The sequence below is a fragment of the Tyto alba genome, unplaced genomic scaffold (assembly GCF_018691265.1).
Source record: "Tyto alba isolate M040663 unplaced genomic scaffold, T.alba_DEE_v4.0 Super-Scaffold_1000006, whole genome shotgun sequence".
NCBI lineage: Eukaryota > Metazoa > Chordata > Aves > Strigiformes > Tytonidae > Tyto > Tyto alba.
In genome coordinates this window covers 5,953,105-5,971,698 of record NW_024881272.1, presented here as the reverse complement: position 1 = coordinate 5,971,698, position 18,594 = coordinate 5,953,105, and the positions used below count along the sequence as shown (strand labels likewise).

Genomic DNA, 18,594 nt, shown 5'->3' with positions numbered 1-18,594 from the left:
AGCATCTTCCTAAAGTTAGGCAGGATGCTATTGCAAAGCAATGGAATCACCTGCCCTTCATTTTCCCTCCACTCAAATACCATGGTATAGCTCCACATCTGTGAATAAAAAAAGAGCAATTTCCCATATAAACCTGCCCTATAATTAACTGATGGTAGACCTGCATGACTACTGTGGTTATTCTGAAAGTTTGGGAGCTTCAGACTCTTTTTGTGCTGCTGTGTCTTCCACAAATATACACAAATAAGCACCTTACCTGAATAGAAAATGTTGATTTTGGCAAGTTCTTTCTCACAGGTTTGAAAGAACTTCTCTTCAAACGTGGCAAAGCACCTTTTCACCGTGTCTTCATCTGTGTCTATAAAACAAAACAGGAAAAAAAAAAAAAGTTGTAACAGAAGAACATAGGAACAATTTTCTAAGTGGCTGCCATGGAAATATTTCTTCAGAGTAAATCCACCTTCTTTGTCAGGCAGAGAAAGAAGAACAATCAAGTCCAAAGGGCTCCGAGGGAACATCTGTTTGGCTGTAAAAGAAATTGCACCAAGACAGAGGGGGAAAAACTCATATAAGCAGTAACTGCACCTTGACTGAAGTTCTCATCATTTTTTTTGATCCTTCAAGTGCGACTGCAGATCTCACATGCTTCATTTCCACTTCCTACCCCAACCTCTGTGCATGCACATGTAGGGCCACCCTGGATCAGAACTGTTCTTTATACCTATAGGGACCATTTTTTTAAAGGGATCCCCCTCAACATGCTACCATCAGTCTATGTCAGGGTTAAATTCTTACACTTAACCACCTAGATGTTGTTCTGCTCTCCAGTCTTGGGCACTGGGCAAGTTCTCCGATACAAACTTTAGGGAAAGCAAACCTCTTTAACAAAGACTGGGGTTCATGATGCAGGTTTGGGTTTACCGTAGCAGAAAGCCAAGTACCATCAGTGCTGCATGTCCATGCTGTGTCCTTTCCAGCTTGCCAGTCCTTTCCCCCAGACGCTCTCCAGCACTCCAACCACTGGCAGTGTGCTTTGTACTGGGACTGGTGTACAGGTTCTCAACCTACCATGGGCACTAGTCGTCCTCTTGAAGAACAAAGCTGGTCATGAAAAGTATTCACCCCAGCTTAGCAAACAACTGTATTGAGAAAGAAAGTGCCAAGTTTCTAACTGAAGCCTTCAACTGACCTTCCAGGAAGACTCACTGGCTTCAGCCACCATTCCCACCTTCCTATCACTATAGTCCTTCAAACACACACCTAGCATCACAGCAAACTAAAATCTGCCTGACGAGTACATGGGAAACTGCGTGGAAGCTATCTTCTTCCTTCCTGGAAAATAAAACCTTTCTCTCATAAGCAAAGTTTAAAGGAAGAGGCCTAAGTTATGGTGTCCACGATCAGATCCACACTTCTTTCCCCTCCTTCCCCCCGCCCCCACTCTGGGACTGTTATAACAGTTTTGGAAGAACTATGTACTATTTTGTAACTAAAGGCAAAATTTGAAATTAAAGCAGCAATTCAGCCACTTTGTTGTTATAAAAAAATATAGTGCAGCATCTTCAGAAGTGCAGAATTTCAAAGACGGAATTAATTTTCTAATAATTAAGAAATTAGTTTTATGAGTAAAAAATTAACGAAAACATGCTACAATAACAATCTTTAGTACTGTCAAAAATCTGTCCTAAATTCTCCTAATGCTGAAATAAAGCACACCCCTTCATACCTCCCATAGTTACAGTTCCTGAATTTTCATACAGTCTTACAGATTTACAAAATCAAAATTTTATTACGGTCTTGATAATGTCAAGAGATAGATTTTGAAATACATGTTATTAAATTGAGAAGATGGGCATCTACAGAAAAGTTTCACTCACTAGCAGATAAACACTCCAGACTGACATAACCAAGAACTCATCATCTTTTAGCATTAATTTCAAGGTAAAAAGAACCTCAAAGTAGTATTAATCAAGATAATATTTAAATATAAACTTTCAACATTCAGAATTTTCTGATTTTTATGTTTGTGGCACCAATTAATAGCCATAAACCTACACACACTTTAGTAATGTTTTTAAGGGTTTGTATAGAAAGAACAAATAACACAGTGCAAGACTGCAGCGGCAATGCTGGAAGAAGTCTGTCTTCTTTTGGAGTTTTATGATGCTTTAAGGAGTAAAACAAAAAAAAACAAAACAAAACACAGTCCTGCATGGATGGATGGTGTTTACAACTCTACCATCCAAGGACTTGTAGAAGAGAATGCTCAAGGGCCCCAAAGGCTGTTCTCCAAACTCCATGTTTTGGCTCCCAGGGCCCCTTTATTATCTGACAATTATACTTGCAGACCCATGGCTACTCCCAAGGACGAGGGCTCCCTCCCTTGTGCAAACCAACCCTGAAATGACAGGGCTCTGACTCTCCTTTGCTGAGGAAAAGCCGCAGCAGCCCCGAGGTGCCATTACACCCCTGCTCGAGGCCACTGGCCCAACGCAGACTTTGCCGAGCCGAACACCCGCGTGCTCCTGCTCGCCTTAGTGCCTCAACACAGATCCCTCTTTGCGGGCAGCCTGAAACACCAGAAGGAGAGAAAATAATTCTGCTCTGGGGCTGCTAGCTTCTAACAGCAGAGTCACAGCAGTTGCAACATCCTACCCTGGGGCCCTGCCACTAAAGCCAATCTGAACTTGCCCGTGAGAGCTCCGATGCTTGACCCAACAGCCACTAGTGTGGGCAGACAAAACACAAACAGGCAGGTGAAGCAAGAGAAATTACTATGTGATACTTAATATGCAGAGGTATTATTCACTAGCTGCCTGAAACTTTTCAAATAACAGTAATCAGGCAGTATCAAAACAGAGCTGACTCAAGAAAGGACCTGAAGGGAAAATTCTTCAGCCCAAAGAGTTTACACATCTCTAGCAGAAAATCTTACCTGCAGGTGCTTTCTGACATGGGGTAATCATCCTTTCCTGCCTTTAAAAATCAGTCATGTAGAAATAAAAGCACACCAGCTCACTGCTTTCCTGCTTTGGAAACACCAAACCGCTTCTGTCATCACTTGTTTCTAGGTTTCAGTAAATTCACAAAACAAAAGTAAAACCATGCAAGTTTTTAAACTTCAGTCACTGCAACTATCCAAGAATAAAAAAGTATCTCATCAGGAAGTATACTTTTTGTCCATAAAGTCAAGCATGAATATTTCTGTGCAATCAAAATATCACCTTTGAAGATAGGAAAAAGCTCAGCAAAGCAACGTAGTGTTAAGCTAACATAATCAATGCCAAATAAATTAATAAATATCTTGGTTTGTACGTTACTGATCACTTCAGGAAATGTGTTAAAGAGTTTCACTATATCTGAAATTTAGAAGAGGAAAATGGGCTTTAAAACACAAACCAACCACTACTGTAAAACCTTCCAAAAACCTTGAGATCAGGAATTCAGGTCTCTATTTCAACCTCAAAACATCACTGACTCAGAGGAAAGCAAGTTCTATATACACTATTCAAAATCCTTCTCTAAATGTCAAACGCCTTCTTATAAAAGGTATTTTGAAGACCATGGTGGATGCCAGCTTTAAAACTCAGGATTCTCTGTGAAGAAAAGGTTTCCCCTTGGCCCCATTCCCACTGCAGTTCAGTCATTTAGCTGCAATAAAGAGACAAGTGCTGCCAAGGCTACTGCTTTTATTTATTTATTTCCCCCCCAAGGCTAGGACAGGACAACATTTTTTGCCATGAGAAAATGACAGTGCCAGAAACCAGCCTCGGATTCAGAAGCTCCATGACAACAGAAGCTGTTCTTAAAGGCTTCCAGCTATATCTGCCAAGAAGGGCCAGCGGTAACCTTCCTTTTGTTCCTTTTCTATAGCCCTAATACTCCATTTACCCTAAGCTCCACAAGGTTGCCATGAACAAGGTTGACAAGAAGATAGTCTGATCAATATTGCAGCTGCCTGACCTCATCTTCCTATACAATTGCCTGCTGTGAAAAAGAACCACCATAAGCCCGAAAAGCTCTTGCTTTTACTTGCAAAGCCAAGAGGTAAACCAGCAGCAACCTGCATGTACTCCTCTGTCGCCACATTTCCTAGTTTCCAGAGAGTTCAGACACTGGCACACATAAAATAGAGCCTGATGTTGGCAAATTAACATGCAAGTTACATTTCTGTGCTGTCCCAAGCATTCATTTCTCAGTGCATCTGTCAATTGTTCATTTAATTTCTCATTTTCTGCAGCCGTAGTATATAAACAAATGATCACCATCCAGGGCAGCTCCGCTTACTCATTTCCATGAAAGAAAACACACAGTAAAAGTTTTCTTTGTCAGAGCAGTGAAAAAAAATCCTTCAGTCTTTATCAGGCTGAATTTTGAGGGGCATTTAATTTAAAAAGATTAATTAGCTTTGTTATGAGATCAGCACAGGTGTAGTTCTCTGAATCACCTTCTGTTCGCCACAAGAACGATTTTATCTGAGTAAAGTTATTTCAACACTTCAGCTAGAAAAGAGGCAATTTTATTTATTAGGATGACTCTGCCATCTATTCAGTAAAAATAAAAAGTCAAACTCAACATTGGCATTAAACGCATCAAATCATACTGAGCAGGTGATCACAAGTTTAACCTCAGTGCCATTTTGAATACAGTAAACTTCTAACATTTTCCTCACCCTGTCCTTTGCCCCTTGCTAACTAAAAGCTCTGTACAGAGGCCTCAAATAGTTCTACAACAATAGAACTCTGCTCTGAAAAATTAACAAGCTTTAAAAGACAGTTTTCTTGTTCCCAAGTCTCCAAAGACAGTAACTGCTTATACTTCTAGGCTCAGTGGCACATTAGGTTAAAAAAAAAAAAAAAAAAAAAGAAAAAAAGGCCACATTTATTGCCATTCTCAAAATTCTAAAGAAGTGGGTCACTATCACGAAATACGTATCTGCCTTCAAACCCCCCTGCATCAGCTTTGTCCATCTACTCCACCATCATAATTTTCTAAGACCCCTGACAGTTCTACAGTTTCCTAACCTTTTACACAGTACAGTGAAAAAATTTTACAGCTTAAAATCAAACTGTGTAGTTCATAAATGTGAGGACAAAGATTACCTTTACACCTCTAGTGCGTCATCCTCGTGTTTATTGGGATATTTTTCCAAAGGAAAGGTTCTTCCGCAAGGCAACTCCCTTCCTCACAACAGAAAAGCTGTGCTCGGGTCAGCTGCAAATTGGATCACTCACTGAAAGCTTCCAATAAATTAATTACTCACCATGCACCTTCATGTCCAATTCTGTGGCAAATAAAATTTTGTATGAGAAAACTTACAAGTACTTAAAGTACAGATACAGAAATTTCTTCCAAGGACATATTCTAGCTATAGGAAGAGGAAGGAAGCCCAGCTCTGCCTGCAAATAAGGAACATTTGCATTCATGCTGCTCCACCTTATCTTCTAAGCTTCAAATTGTACATACACATGTAATGGTGTGTAACTCTCTTGGAATTTATTCCATTAACCAAAAAGTGGACCCTGAATTAAAATACTATAAAATCAGCAAGAAAGAAGCTTCATGCACTAGTTGATATTAAAAGAACAGAAATTAATAATAATAATAAAAAAAACAACAACCAAAAAACCCAACAAAAAACCACTAAGACAATTCATAGAAGGCTATACCTACTTTTCTAAATGATCATGGATGAGCTGGTCAGCTCTCCACTTAATGAATGCTTTAGCCCAAATTAGAATTGGTTATTGAATTATTTCCCTAAGTCTAGTAATAAAAAAATGACCACTCGGGTAGCAATGAGGTTGGTATTGCCTGCACACGCAGTGTTTACGTGTGGGCAGGGGAAGGAAGACGCAAGAACGGCTGCATGTCACCAACACAAGTTTTCTCAGGTTTTGGTTAACCCTTTTGTTATTTTTACCAGTTAACCCAGAATGAACGGAATCTATTTCAAAATACCTTTAGAAATCAGGATTTTTAAATTGGTAAAAATTCTGCTTCCTTATTTTTACATTGTATCACTGAAATCTTACAATGAAACCAGCCAGATTCTTGTAGATGGTTTATTTAGCTGGAAAGAAAAAGCAACCTCCACAACATGCCTACAAGCTAGATACCCAACCAAGCGCCGACTATAAATTATTTATATTTGTGACGCTGTAAGCAATTCTAAAGCAATGACAGTGTCCTGAGATGAGCTTCAGGTGCAGGAAAAACAGGCAGCGTAGCAGCCAGATGTGAGAAGACAGCTGTTGCCCAGTCGGTTGACTCCGGGCTTCGTAGCTGGAGGTGTCAGGTTTGGAAGGCCACCGGGTAGCTGCACAGCGGTTCAACAGGGTTACTTCTTTAAACAAGTATCTAGCACTCTTAAGAAAAGTCATTTTGCAAACAAAGAAGGCAGCACTAGTCTTTGTCAGCTGTTACGGGGAAGTCGCTGAGGTGGTGTCACTGGAGTCTCCTGGTGGAAGCGCGGTAGGTGCGCACCACCGCGACAACGGCTCCGCGAAGCCATCCCCGCCACCATGCTGCAGAGCTGTCCTCTTTCAAATTCTCTCCTTTCGGAGGAAGAAGATTCTAACCCTTCAGCAGATTATGTAAAAAGCACGGCTAGTTTAATCCCGTGTGCCTGGAAGAAGATCTAAATAACAACCTTCCAAGCAGCTGGGGTGGGGGGAGGCAAGAGGGGGTGCAAAAAAACCAACTAGGTTGGCACAGCTTTGGAACAGAGATGACCCCAAGGCTCTGTAAGCTTACACCCCAGCTGTCCCCAGTTTTGCTGTTATAATTGATCATTGTCATCTGAATTTGTAAACTGCCAGTGCCATCTCAGCTTTGGGATTATACCTCCATTCTGTCCTCTGTCTTTCTACGTGACTATGATGCTTCAACACTTTTATGATGCGTCACTTCTGTACCATTAGGAAAATCAATATTCCCAGAAGAATTACAAAACCTAGGCTCTGTGGCACCTCAGATTTGATGGACAGCTAGGCAGAAATTTGTGACAAAAAAAAAAAATTAAGACAAGCAGCACAAATGCCTAATAATATTTCAAAACCTTCCATAAAAATATTGTTAATAAAGCATGACAGACCTGGATGCCAGGAGACATTATGCAGTGACAGGACTCTCAAAACGTGCCTTCCCTGGTTAAGAACAACCTTTACATTCTTACTCTTTTCAAAAAGGAATGTAAAGATTCACTATGTGTTTTTGCAAAAGCTTCCCAATAAGCTAGACCAGAAATACTGCTACACACTGAAGGGTCAAGAAAAGATGATCAACAAGAGCTAAAACTCCAGATGATACTTCACACTGACCATTACCATACTCCAAGGCAAAGAATAGAGAATGCCAGGATCGACTGACTTGGTGCATACTAGAACCTGTCCAGGCATAATGGTCATGTATGCTCAGTTTAGACAAGTAACCGGCGATGCAAACAGAGATACTGCAGTTTTGTGGAATTACCAAGACCACACTGGGACGATCCCTAGTTACACAACACACCTGCATGTTCCTCAAGCTGCAGAACTGCTGCCTGGAGTTTTGGCTTTCATTTAAACCAGGCAAGACAGCAGCAATTATGGTTGCACGAAGACAATATCACAGTTTACACATCTGAGGTTATGTAATGCAGAGATACTTCAGCCTCTCACAGACAAGAGGTCTGAACTAGTCCGTACACCTCTGACAGATGCTGCATGAGAAGAGTTCAGCGCTGCCATCCATTCCTTCTGCAAAGAGAAATCTTCATTAGCCTTTAATCTAAGCAACGTTGCATCTAAGATGTTAGTTTTTTACCCTCATCAATGATGGGGCTGCCAAACTAAAAAAGTAGCAGCAGCTGTTCATCTCCTGAATGGAGCTCAAGTAAATAAGCACAGCTGTGTACAGGTACAAAACAATCTGAAAAACCTTCCTTCTGCTAATTCACACGGATGGAAATAAGGACACTTCTCTAAATTGCCCAACTTGGTCCTTAATGCAAGCAGGCAAATGTAAACCAGAAGTTGTTACAGGAGCACACAGCAGCATGGAAAAATCAAGACCAGGACTGTTGATTTAAAATCAGGTGCTCTGAGGTCAAACTGAAGCTTTTCCTTATATTCACCTAGCCCATGTTTCCCTTCAGCCTGGCGAAACTCTATTAATTCAGCAAATCCTCTGATGATTATCAGTACAAGTGCTAGAGCTCCTGAACTTTTAGCCAAGTAACATTTAAACAAATATATATGTAGGCTCCAGGACAGGGAGGGGAAGATCATCCCAATCCTATAGATTTAAGCCTTTGGGCCAGCCCCCAAAGCAGTGATGGCGGAATTTACCATGGGGACTGGAAAAGCAGCAACAAGGGGCAATTAAAGGGAATTCAAACCCTCCAGTGCTGAATACAGGAGAGACCCCTCACTCTAAAACCCACAAATACTCTTTCCCTGCCCCACCTCCTGAACGAAGGTTGAACTTCATGGCATGGAAAGAGAAATAAGAGGTAACTTTAAAATCTTTTTAAATGTACATTCATATTTATCAAGACATAAGTTCAATCCTGGGAATATTTTAATCAAGCAAAAAAGGCTTCTGTCAAGAGATAAAGCTTCAAAATAAAATGACTGTTTATACTCCTTTTATTGAGCCTCCAGTTTTAATTGTTTTATTCCCAGAATTTTACTAAGCAATAACAATTACCTTCTCATTAGAACCACACAAAAACCGTCAGAACATCTGACATAACCAAAAACACAAGGTAGGTATTCAAACAAAACTGAGCAATTACAGCCAGTTAAAGGAACGGTGATGAAGTGCACTTTTAAAGTCTTGTACAATTAGATAAAGATTTTTCCTTCCCATGAAAATCATACAAAGATGGAATGATGGGGAATTTCAGCTGCAGCTTCAGCTGCCCTTTATGTCCCCGCTCAGACACGCACCCAGTGCCCCTTCCCTTGCTCTGGAACTGCTGCTCATCCAAGCCCACAGTGAAACAGTTCAGGAAGCTAATCTGGTATTTAGAGAACTACTCAGCATTAAAACTACAAAGTATTAAAAGCCTAACTGATCAATAAACTAGTTTCTTGGGGTTTAGTCTTCTGGAACAGCTCCTTGCAGGTAGGGAGGAGGCAGTGGGAAGGAGATTACCCCTCTGGCAGCAGCTACCCATTAGACTGATTTAACTGGAATACCAAGTCACCCCCCTTCAACTCATATCTACCTTGCCATGGGAGATGACTAAAAGCGTTACCCCACACACAGCTCTGCTGACAAGGAGACGTTGGTAAAGCCAGCACAACCCACTTGAGCTGAAATCACATGCCCAAACCCTTGATACGAACACAGTAAACATCTCGATTATTAAACAGATTGAACATGTTCAAGCTTTGGTCTTTTTCTCAAGAGCACCTAACATCCTGCCAACGCTCCAGCAGCACGTATGCTTCTAGTCTTCCCTTCTCAAACTCTCTAACAATGCGTTCATGGGGAAAAGTCTTCCCTACCTTGGATGCAAACTGGCTAGTTCAACGTACTCCAGCGCAACTGATGTTAAAACATTTTTGAGCTACTTTAGTATACTTTTAACTATTTTGAATAGGAACAAAACCAGTTATTTTAGTGTAAAAAGATAAAATGCTTAAAAGAAGAAATAAGTTGGAAAACTAATGTAAGAATTCACTGTGATGTGGTGTTACACGAGGAACTGCAGCAGCATTTTGCTACACAAGCTGTACTAGGACCTTTGAAATGGGCAATGCCTTGATCAAAGTACTCATGGGCAGGATGGCCACTCACTGTCCCCTCCATGCGTGTCCTTACAGGGATGTCTTCTGATGGGTCCAATGAGCCTTCCCAAGTCACCTGTGCTCACGAGTCTTATCTGCACCAAAGATGCTCTGCACATGACCAGCTATGCAACAGGCTCACATTTCCACACATTCCCTTGCAGACATTTTCCTTTGTCCGCAGCCTCCATGGTGCAGGCAACATTTGGTATGACAGTGATGCACAAAGCAGAAAGAAAGTCTTATTCCCAGAAAAGAACTGAAAAGGTTGAACAAGGTTCATACGTGCATGCCAGAAGTAACAGGGAAGCAGAGGCATCAAATTAGTTTCTAGAAAACCGCACTTGGGACTCAAGGGCTTCTTTGAGAGTCAGTCCTTGCACCCAGCAATCTCAGATGCTCTGGTACAACTGTGCAATCGAACAACAGTGTGCTGGAAAAGGTTTTTCTCAGCCCTCGGTTCCCTGATGGACTCTGTCAGGCAGCTGTGAAAACTGCAGCAGGAGCATGAATGAGGCACCAAGATAAGGTCTAGAACAAGCAAGAAAGGTCAGTTTAAGGCAGATCAGGGAGAAAAGCAAGTTCCAACTACAGAGATAGTGTTTAGAGGGCCTCAAAATACTTCTTTTGAGGAACCAAGCTATTTAAAACCAGAGTTATTTCACTCTGCTGCAGATAATTCAGTGTGTACACTGGCAAACCAGAGTCAGCACTGTTTTTTGAACATGGGAATCTTCTCTACACTAGGCTAAAGGCATGTACCTTTTCTCTGCATCACCTAAGCAAACACCATCCACATCCACAGGGCTTCAAACTCTTTCCATGAAGCCTCCGCTTGACAACTATTTCTGTCAGGAGACTCCTCTGCTTTCTCCTTGTTCTCCTCTGTCGCTGCCCATGGAGGTGGTCACCTCAGAGCCAGAACCACCTCAAAGCTCACAGGAACATTTTGCTCAGTTACTGGCAACCGTTCCCTGCCTCGCGCTGCACCACAGAAACTGCCATTTCACATTTAGCCGTCAATCTATCTAACACAGCATCCCACTTTGGTAGTTACCAGTGTTGGACAAAGAACTCTACCACCTGCTGTGACTTTGCACAGTAAAGGGGTAAGGTCAAAAAAAAGCTTTGCAGTCCAGGACAGTCATTTGTTTCCATTGCTGCCAACAAAATTGTAAGAATCTCAAGATGAAGCTCCTCCTCTAAGTTCTCAGCATTGATACTGAAAATCTTTAGGGAAACGGTGTAATTAAGATCATTATAACTTTTAAAAATTACAGGGAGTAGCAGAGCGTGCTTTGTGATCCTAGGGCTCCTGGGAGAGGACGCGATGTAGAAGGGGAAGGCCTGCCCCTGCGCAGCACACCGGTGTCCCAGGAGAGACCCTGCTTGGTTGTGTTTGTCTGGGGGGAGGCTGAAAAGGGAATTACAGCTAATTGAAAACATTTTGCATAATTGGAGCTGATCAAGAGACCTATACCCATCACTCCAGGAAACTGTTTGCAGCCTTGTAACAATTACAGCACATATAAAATTCAGAAGTTAAGCAAAGAAATAGAAACACTAATACTGGTGATAAAAAACAAGTGAATAAATGGACAACTGACCTTAAAACAAAACAAAACAAAAAAAAAGAACCAAACCACAGTGCTACTTTTAAACCCCTTTTCAGACACACCAGAGCATTTTTGTTGGGATATCAGGGGCAGAGGGAGGAGGGAAATGACAAAGGGAAGATTAACAGAACTGTGTCTTGGGAAAGACTTCAATTAATATTAAGAGCAACCAGAAAGACAAAACAAATGATGCAGAACCAAGTACAGGCTCCCCATATGGAGGACAGCGAATACACAGTACAAAGACAAGCCTACTTTAAACACGCTATCAATGGCTTAATTTCCCCCAGGGAGCGAACACTACTCAAATTCATTTTTCCCTTTTTATTTTACCAGCTATTAAGAGCAAAGAGTTAGCAAGAAGATAATAAGCAAGCAATTATCAGATGAAGAAAAACATGTTTCTGAGGTATCTCAGAAAAATGACATGGGGCTTGAGAGTGACTCTGTGCACGATTTTACCAAGAGACCTTGACAGTCAGACCATATTCAAGAAATGTAACAGCTTTTTAATGCTCATCAGTGTTTATATCAGTGTCTTCCTAAACATCTTAGACAATTTAATACAACATTTTTCTTTTTAAATGATACAAGTCTAGTTCAAACACCAGTAAATGAACATTAAAGGTAGCTGCTTATCTACTCAAGGCAGTAATTCTGTTTTAATTCTTACGTTATTACAGAGACAGATGTTGTAAGATCCTCACAACATTACAAAGCCTACCCAAGGTTATATTCCTTCTCGCTCACACATGAGCACAGCCACCCAGCTGAGCCCCACCCTGCCACTCATTAAAAAATACGTATTAAAGCACGCCCGGAGACACTGCGGTAAATTTGAGATAAGCAGAAGTTCTCTGGTGCAAGTCTCCACAAGCCTGGAGTTGTTTTCTTTTATGCACACTTTCAAGCAGCATCCCTTGCCTTCCCTTATTCTCAATCCTGCGCTTAAAGGGCTTGTTTAAATCCAATTCAAGGAAAAGTAGCATTCCTCAGATGCCACTTTGCAATCAGAAGCTTTGCTCTGATTTAAGTACACGGAAGGAAAAAGCTATAGTTCAAGTGTCCTTCCTTCAAGGGGAGAGAAGATGGTCTTTCAAAGGGGTTGATTTGAAAGTCTATGCCCACTTCAACTCTTCAACAGAGCTACTGTGTTCAAGGGGTAATTTTGGTCTAAGAATAAAATGCAACAGAGACCAGGACTGCACTTGTTTGTTTGTCTGTCTTCCAAGTTAATTTCTTTCTTTTTGCACAGCACAAGTCCCTAGCCAGAAACCACAAGGGCTGGTATCTCCTCTTGGAGCATCCCTGCCAGACTGGAATTGGAATCCTTTTGAAAAGGGTTTATACACCCCAAATGAGAAGAAAGATTTAGAGGCATGTGATTCCTCCCCACATTTCCCCCAGGCTCAATACGCAGCACTGCTGGCACTTGGTAAATAAAAAGGCAAAAGGAACCATTCAGTAATTTCTATTGCTTACAGAACAAAACCTGGTGGGAAGGGAATACACAAACTGCAGAAGTAACTGCCAACAGAAAGGTTCTGCATCCAAACACAAATTCTAAGTATGCTGAGGGTAAAAAAACCAAATGGCCCAACTTCCTAAGTCACCTCTTATTTACATTTCAAAGAACACATTACAGAGCCACCACAATTAATTCTATGTTACCCCTATTTGTGACAGTGGCAAGAAGCCCGAGTTATGTGTCTCAGTTGCAGTATCAGCTGTGCAAATGGACAGAACAACAATATTTTCAATAAACTTGAATAAATCATCTATGGATATCTTTCCAAAGAAACCTGATTTACAGACAAATCGGCACATATTCCAGCGATACAAGGCAGATGCACACTAAAACATTCTGCAACAGAGGTTATAAACCAGCTAAAGTAGCCAAGTTACAGCAGAAAAGTTCAGCATTAGGATGAGCAACCCTCAGCTTTACTCTGTAGTATTCCACACAATAAGACAAAAAAATTAGAACATTTTGGTGTGCTGCTTTTCTAGATTAAAAGCTGGACTCGCTTTTAAAGATGCTGGAGAGCTGGGCGGAGTTATTTCAGATATCAGGGGACCCATTTCCCTCTCCATCCCACCTTTACATTTGCAGACCTCTAAACATACTGACATCACCTTACACACTGGTACTTTCTCTGTTAAGGGTAAATTAAATTAAGCATGCTTTGCTGTAAAAAAACCTGCCAGTCCCTTTTCTGCCCCTGCTGTACACAGCAACTTTGACAAGCAGCAGTTAACAAGATAACTGCTCACTTTGAAGCCGTGGTTGACTTGAAACTTTGTTCTTTGCAAACGCTGTTAAATTAAAGATTGCTCCTGCTTTAAAGTACGGGTGATAAAACTAGAATAGAGGCACAAGCAATTCAAAACAGCAGTAGCAGCAAGCAGAGGGGAACCCTGAGCTTTGTCCACCAAGTGTTCGAAAGCTTTTGCCGTGCTCCAGGAAACTGGGACCCAACGATGCACGTTCAAGCCAAACTGCCCCTGAAGTGCTCCCTTCCTAACAACAGCAAACCCCAAAATGGTAATTCTCGCTCCCCTAACCATGCTTTTAGTCTTGTGACCACGTCTTCACCAAAAAATTTTAATGCAACAGATGACCGTAGCATCCAGAAACACTGCTCATGTAGCCAGCATGCTGCTAATCAACAGCCAGAGCAGATGGAATGCAAATCTCCCGGCAAGGGGAGACCAGGAGGCTGTCACCATCCTGCTCTGGAAACGTAAATGAGCTATTATCAATTAGGAGCTAAATTCAGATAAAATTTCAGTGAAAGGCAACACTTGAAGGTGTTTCCTGGGAAATCAATCTGCTCCACTTAAAAAAATCCACCATGGCTTGCAAGGTTATTCTGCGCTGTTATATCTATCAGCAGTGCATCAGCACAAGTTATTGTTGTCCTGATTTTATTTCCTGCAAGGACTTTCATTTAAGCTTTAGGCAAATTAATCCATTAACCACAAATAGAGTGAGGTTGGCCTTAAGTGTAGCATTATTTTCTTCTCACCAGAAATAGGGGTTTTTTTGGCAAATATTTCAGAGGCTGGAATCAGCTCCTCTTCAACAGCAAAAGACAGTGGGAGTGGAAAAAGCATCACCCAAAAATCACAGGGAAATTAAGTTTTGCTACGGTTTTTCTATACCAGCAAGCCATGAAGAACCAACTTCAATAGGTTTGGGGGTTTCTTTTAAGCATATTCACACACAAGATGCGTTGAAGCTGCCCCAGTTCATTCACTCAATTGATTCGCCAACTGTTCTGAAACATGAATAAATATGTAAGTGGCTACTCTACTCTAATTAGTGACATTCAGTGAATCTAACCAGAGAGCCTAGACCTCCAGCCCCTGCATTTAGCTCTCACTGCCTCTCCCTTGGGAACTGAATAGCAATCAGGTATGTAATGCAGGGATGGTTGCTTTTTTCCTTCCCGTTTAAGGTGGAAAATAAGGGGGTGGGGGAGCAGAGGACAGAGATAGGATGGAAAAAAGAATTAAATCCTTAAACCCACGTAAATGGTCTAAATGTGCTTGAGGAACTGCTTTAAGAAAAAAAAAAATAGAAAATGGAGAGAAGGAATAAAAGCAAAATAAAACTTACTGCAGTCTCAGAAAACATGAAGCAGATGATGCATTTCCTATGTGATAGCTTAAACAAGTCCCAAGGCACACCACCTAAGTCCATCAAACACCAGATTTACATAAAATCATTAATTCATTACAGTCATGAAAGAAAAGAGGGACGGGTAAGGAGGGACAGGATGGAATGAATGAAGTGAAAATTTAAGCCAGATGCACAAACAAAATGTCCATATCCATGCACATAGAGCTTCCTGAAGGAGAGATACACACAACTAATCTCAAAGAAATTTCTCAAACTGAAAAACTTTCAAGTTTGCCAGCACTAAAACACAATGGCATTGAATATACAGAAAAATGTACACATGATTGTAATACCATTTGTATGCCTGCACTCTGGGGCAATACAAAGGGAAGCTGCTGATGCTGCACTTCTTCCCACCACTGACAAGAGCTATTTGCTTCTGGCTTGGTCTCCATCACCTCGAATAAGAAACGTGGCCTCTACTCCTGCAAAACATGCCTGAGGATGCCTCAGCCACCTCTTTTGACCCACTGGAGTCAACTCAGCTTCTCACGAAGCTTCTTGCCATACCCCTGAAATAACGGTAACTTTTAACCAAGAAGTAATCCCGAAGATTAAAGCCCCCTGCAAATTCACATATAACATATGAATTAATTTTCAGGTTTCTTTGCTGTTTTATCACTTGATTCACACACACACCCTGAAACTGCAATTCTGTAGCTATCAATCTGCCTTAAGAAACAGTGTTATCACGGCAATCCCACAACACAACACAACTGGTCTTACAGACGGCTGCACTATTTTTAAAGCAGAACATGGATGTATTTTCCTCTCTCTTGCCAAACAAGCGTATGAAATGTGCCACATGGCAGGTAGCATGCAGGTGACAAAACAGACAGAATTCAGCAGAAATACAAGATGGGGTTTGCCAGAAGAACGCCAACAACTCTTTGTCAAAAAATACACTGATACCTGCTGCAAACAAAAGCTTTGGCATATCTTTGCTCTCCAGAGGGGATAACTTCCACAGTTGTAATCTCGAATTCAGCTGAATAAGGAAGAAGGGCATTTAAGACCAAAGGAGTGTCCTGGGTCTCAGATGCAAACTTACCCAAGTATTTGTTGATGTGTCTGTCTTAATCTGTCAGATATAGAAATAAATCACCACGAATTTTACGACTATTACAGGAAGAACTGCTGACACAAAGGAAATAGCCTGCACCAAAGATAGCACATTTTCTGTAACAGATAGACTCAGACAGCATGCGGTTCATTTTGGGGAGAGAGTCCAACTTTGGAGCTTACCTGACACTTACAGACTGTCACTAACACTGGACACAGAAGAATTAAATCTGAAAAAACCCTCTGGGATGAAATCCAAGTCTTCATACAGACAAGAGGTCTAAATAGCATTTCAGATTTGTAGCCAGCACCAAGCTGAGAATTTGCTACAATCACCCTATCATCTGAAAGGTCCATTCGGTGCCAACATACTCAACAGCCATGAAGCAGAGATATTCATCAGACCTAGAGGCTTTGTATTGCATGACTACAAGAGAACATATGAACACAAGGTATCAAAGGCCACGAAGACAAAAGGTACACAATAAAACGTACATACATTTCAAGGAAACTAATAATTCGGGGGGGGGGGGAGGGGAGGGAGTGGGGGGAAGCATTCCCTTTCTAAGGGCTGCACAGGTACCTGTCCTTAAATCGAGATAAGCCGCACCTAACCCACAAGCCAAGTCCGGCGTTGGCAGCGTTTGAGCAGCCCTGGCACAGCAGCCATCGAGCACACAGTTCCGCTGACAGGATCAATTACACCGGGTTGTTTTGAGGGACAGGAGAACACCCACAAGGCACAAAATACAACTACACGCAGGCAGCCTCTATACAAGAAGTCACTGATCATTAAATCAATCTTGCTTTTTAAGAACAAGCTTGAAAAGACCAATCTGAGCAGCTGCTGGTGAAGTAATGGATATATTTGCCTCTGTGTTTAGCGCACAAGAGCAAATCTAGGAAATTTATAGCAAGTGACATTTTGTGAGAAAGTATCTTCGCAACGAACTTTGAAGAATTCTATCAGTTTAGTTTCAAAATGCAAAAGCGAACTCAAGGATTCACTAAAGCATAACCTAGCATGCCTTATTATCGTGTTGTTTAATACTACTTAAGAAAGGATCGTGAATTGTTCCTTGGATACCCACAGACTGTGTATCTCTCCTCATGATCAGCTCCATTAGCACTCTAAGATGGAAAATAAACCCCTTCTCCGAAAGCGTACTATAAATACATCCCCCCTCTACAACCACTAGTAACAAACATTTAACAGCAGCAGCCCATTTGCATGTATTTCAAATATTCACAACGTAAGGTTTCAAGTAGGTAAATTTGCTAAGACTTAAAGTATGTTCCATAGAGGTGAGGGTGTATTCAGCCAAGCTATACACATTTAGGAATGCTGCTGGTACTGAAAAAAGTTTTGTAACATTGTAAAAAGGTTTTAAAATGTCAAATAATTGCTTTTTATTTTGAGTGGTGAAAAGTTTGCCAAAACACGTGTTTCTTATGAACCATAGGCTACTGCCCTAGAATCCTCTCTGAAAATTGTCATTATTTTATTAAAGTAGTTATATCATTTTCAGAGCCTGAAATTGTAATGCGGACAAAAGACATATGCTGATTGAGAATCCAGTGCCACCAACTATTAAGTCTGACTTCCTTTAACAAGTCTTTAACAAAGTCTCAATGAAACAACTCCTACATCACCGCAATGTTCATTAAGGAGACAGTGGTGAGCTGCCTCCAATGCCACTAAAATAACAGAAAAGCTCTGAGCAGCTGTAGTGGAAGTGTTTGCATCTGTTTTCTCTGCTACCATCCACAAACCTACAGGTAACCACAGAGCTCACAAAACTCACATCACTTATTTCACCAGAGGTCAGGAAAACAGCAAATGGAGCAGAGGCAAGCACTGAAACGACTCGGGAATGGTAAAACTGAAGCCCACCACAGGCTTTACCTGGCAGTCAGCTGCCAGATGCAGGCAGCAGATGAATTCAGCAGCACTCGGGTCTCTACTAGCTGGGAATCCCTCACTGCTGCTATCCACGGACACAAATCTACCTGAGAAGTAAACGGCAGAAAAGCCATAAATGAGAACTGAGAAATATGTTATACATCAGGCTAAGCATTATATCCTTATGATATTGTGCTCTAGTCTAAGAAGAACACCAAATGATACACATACAACCGCATCCCCAAATATATACTGTGACATATTACAGTGCTGAGGAAGGAGGCAAACCTCTCTACTTCTGCAGAAGGTCTGGGATGGAGGAAAAGACCATTCCCAAGAGGTGTGAAAGGGAAATCACGGAGGTGGGTTTTTACTCTTTACATAAGTCTAAAGTAATCTTTCCAGAAAAGTTAGTTATAAAGAACCAGAATCAGCCTCACTTCCCAGCAGCAAGAAACAAGGTTCTTGAAAACTCTCCTGCTTTTTTTTTTTTTTTTTTTTCTTTTATATGGAGACTCATTAATGGATTCTCCATCTGCACCCACAATT

General features: G+C 41.3%; 1 protein-coding gene across 1 annotated transcript in view; it reads right to left on the bottom strand.

The window, feature by feature from the left end:
- Window positions 1-18,594, bottom strand: part of XPR1 (xenotropic and polytropic retrovirus receptor 1) — a 113,729-nt gene that overhangs the window by 42,061 nt on the left and 53,074 nt on the right. Inside the window, exon 3 of the mRNA XM_042805510.1 lies at window positions 257-358. Coding sequence (XP_042661444.1) covers window positions 257-358 — 102 coding nt within the window. The remainder of the gene's footprint in view (window positions 1-256; window positions 359-18,594) is intronic.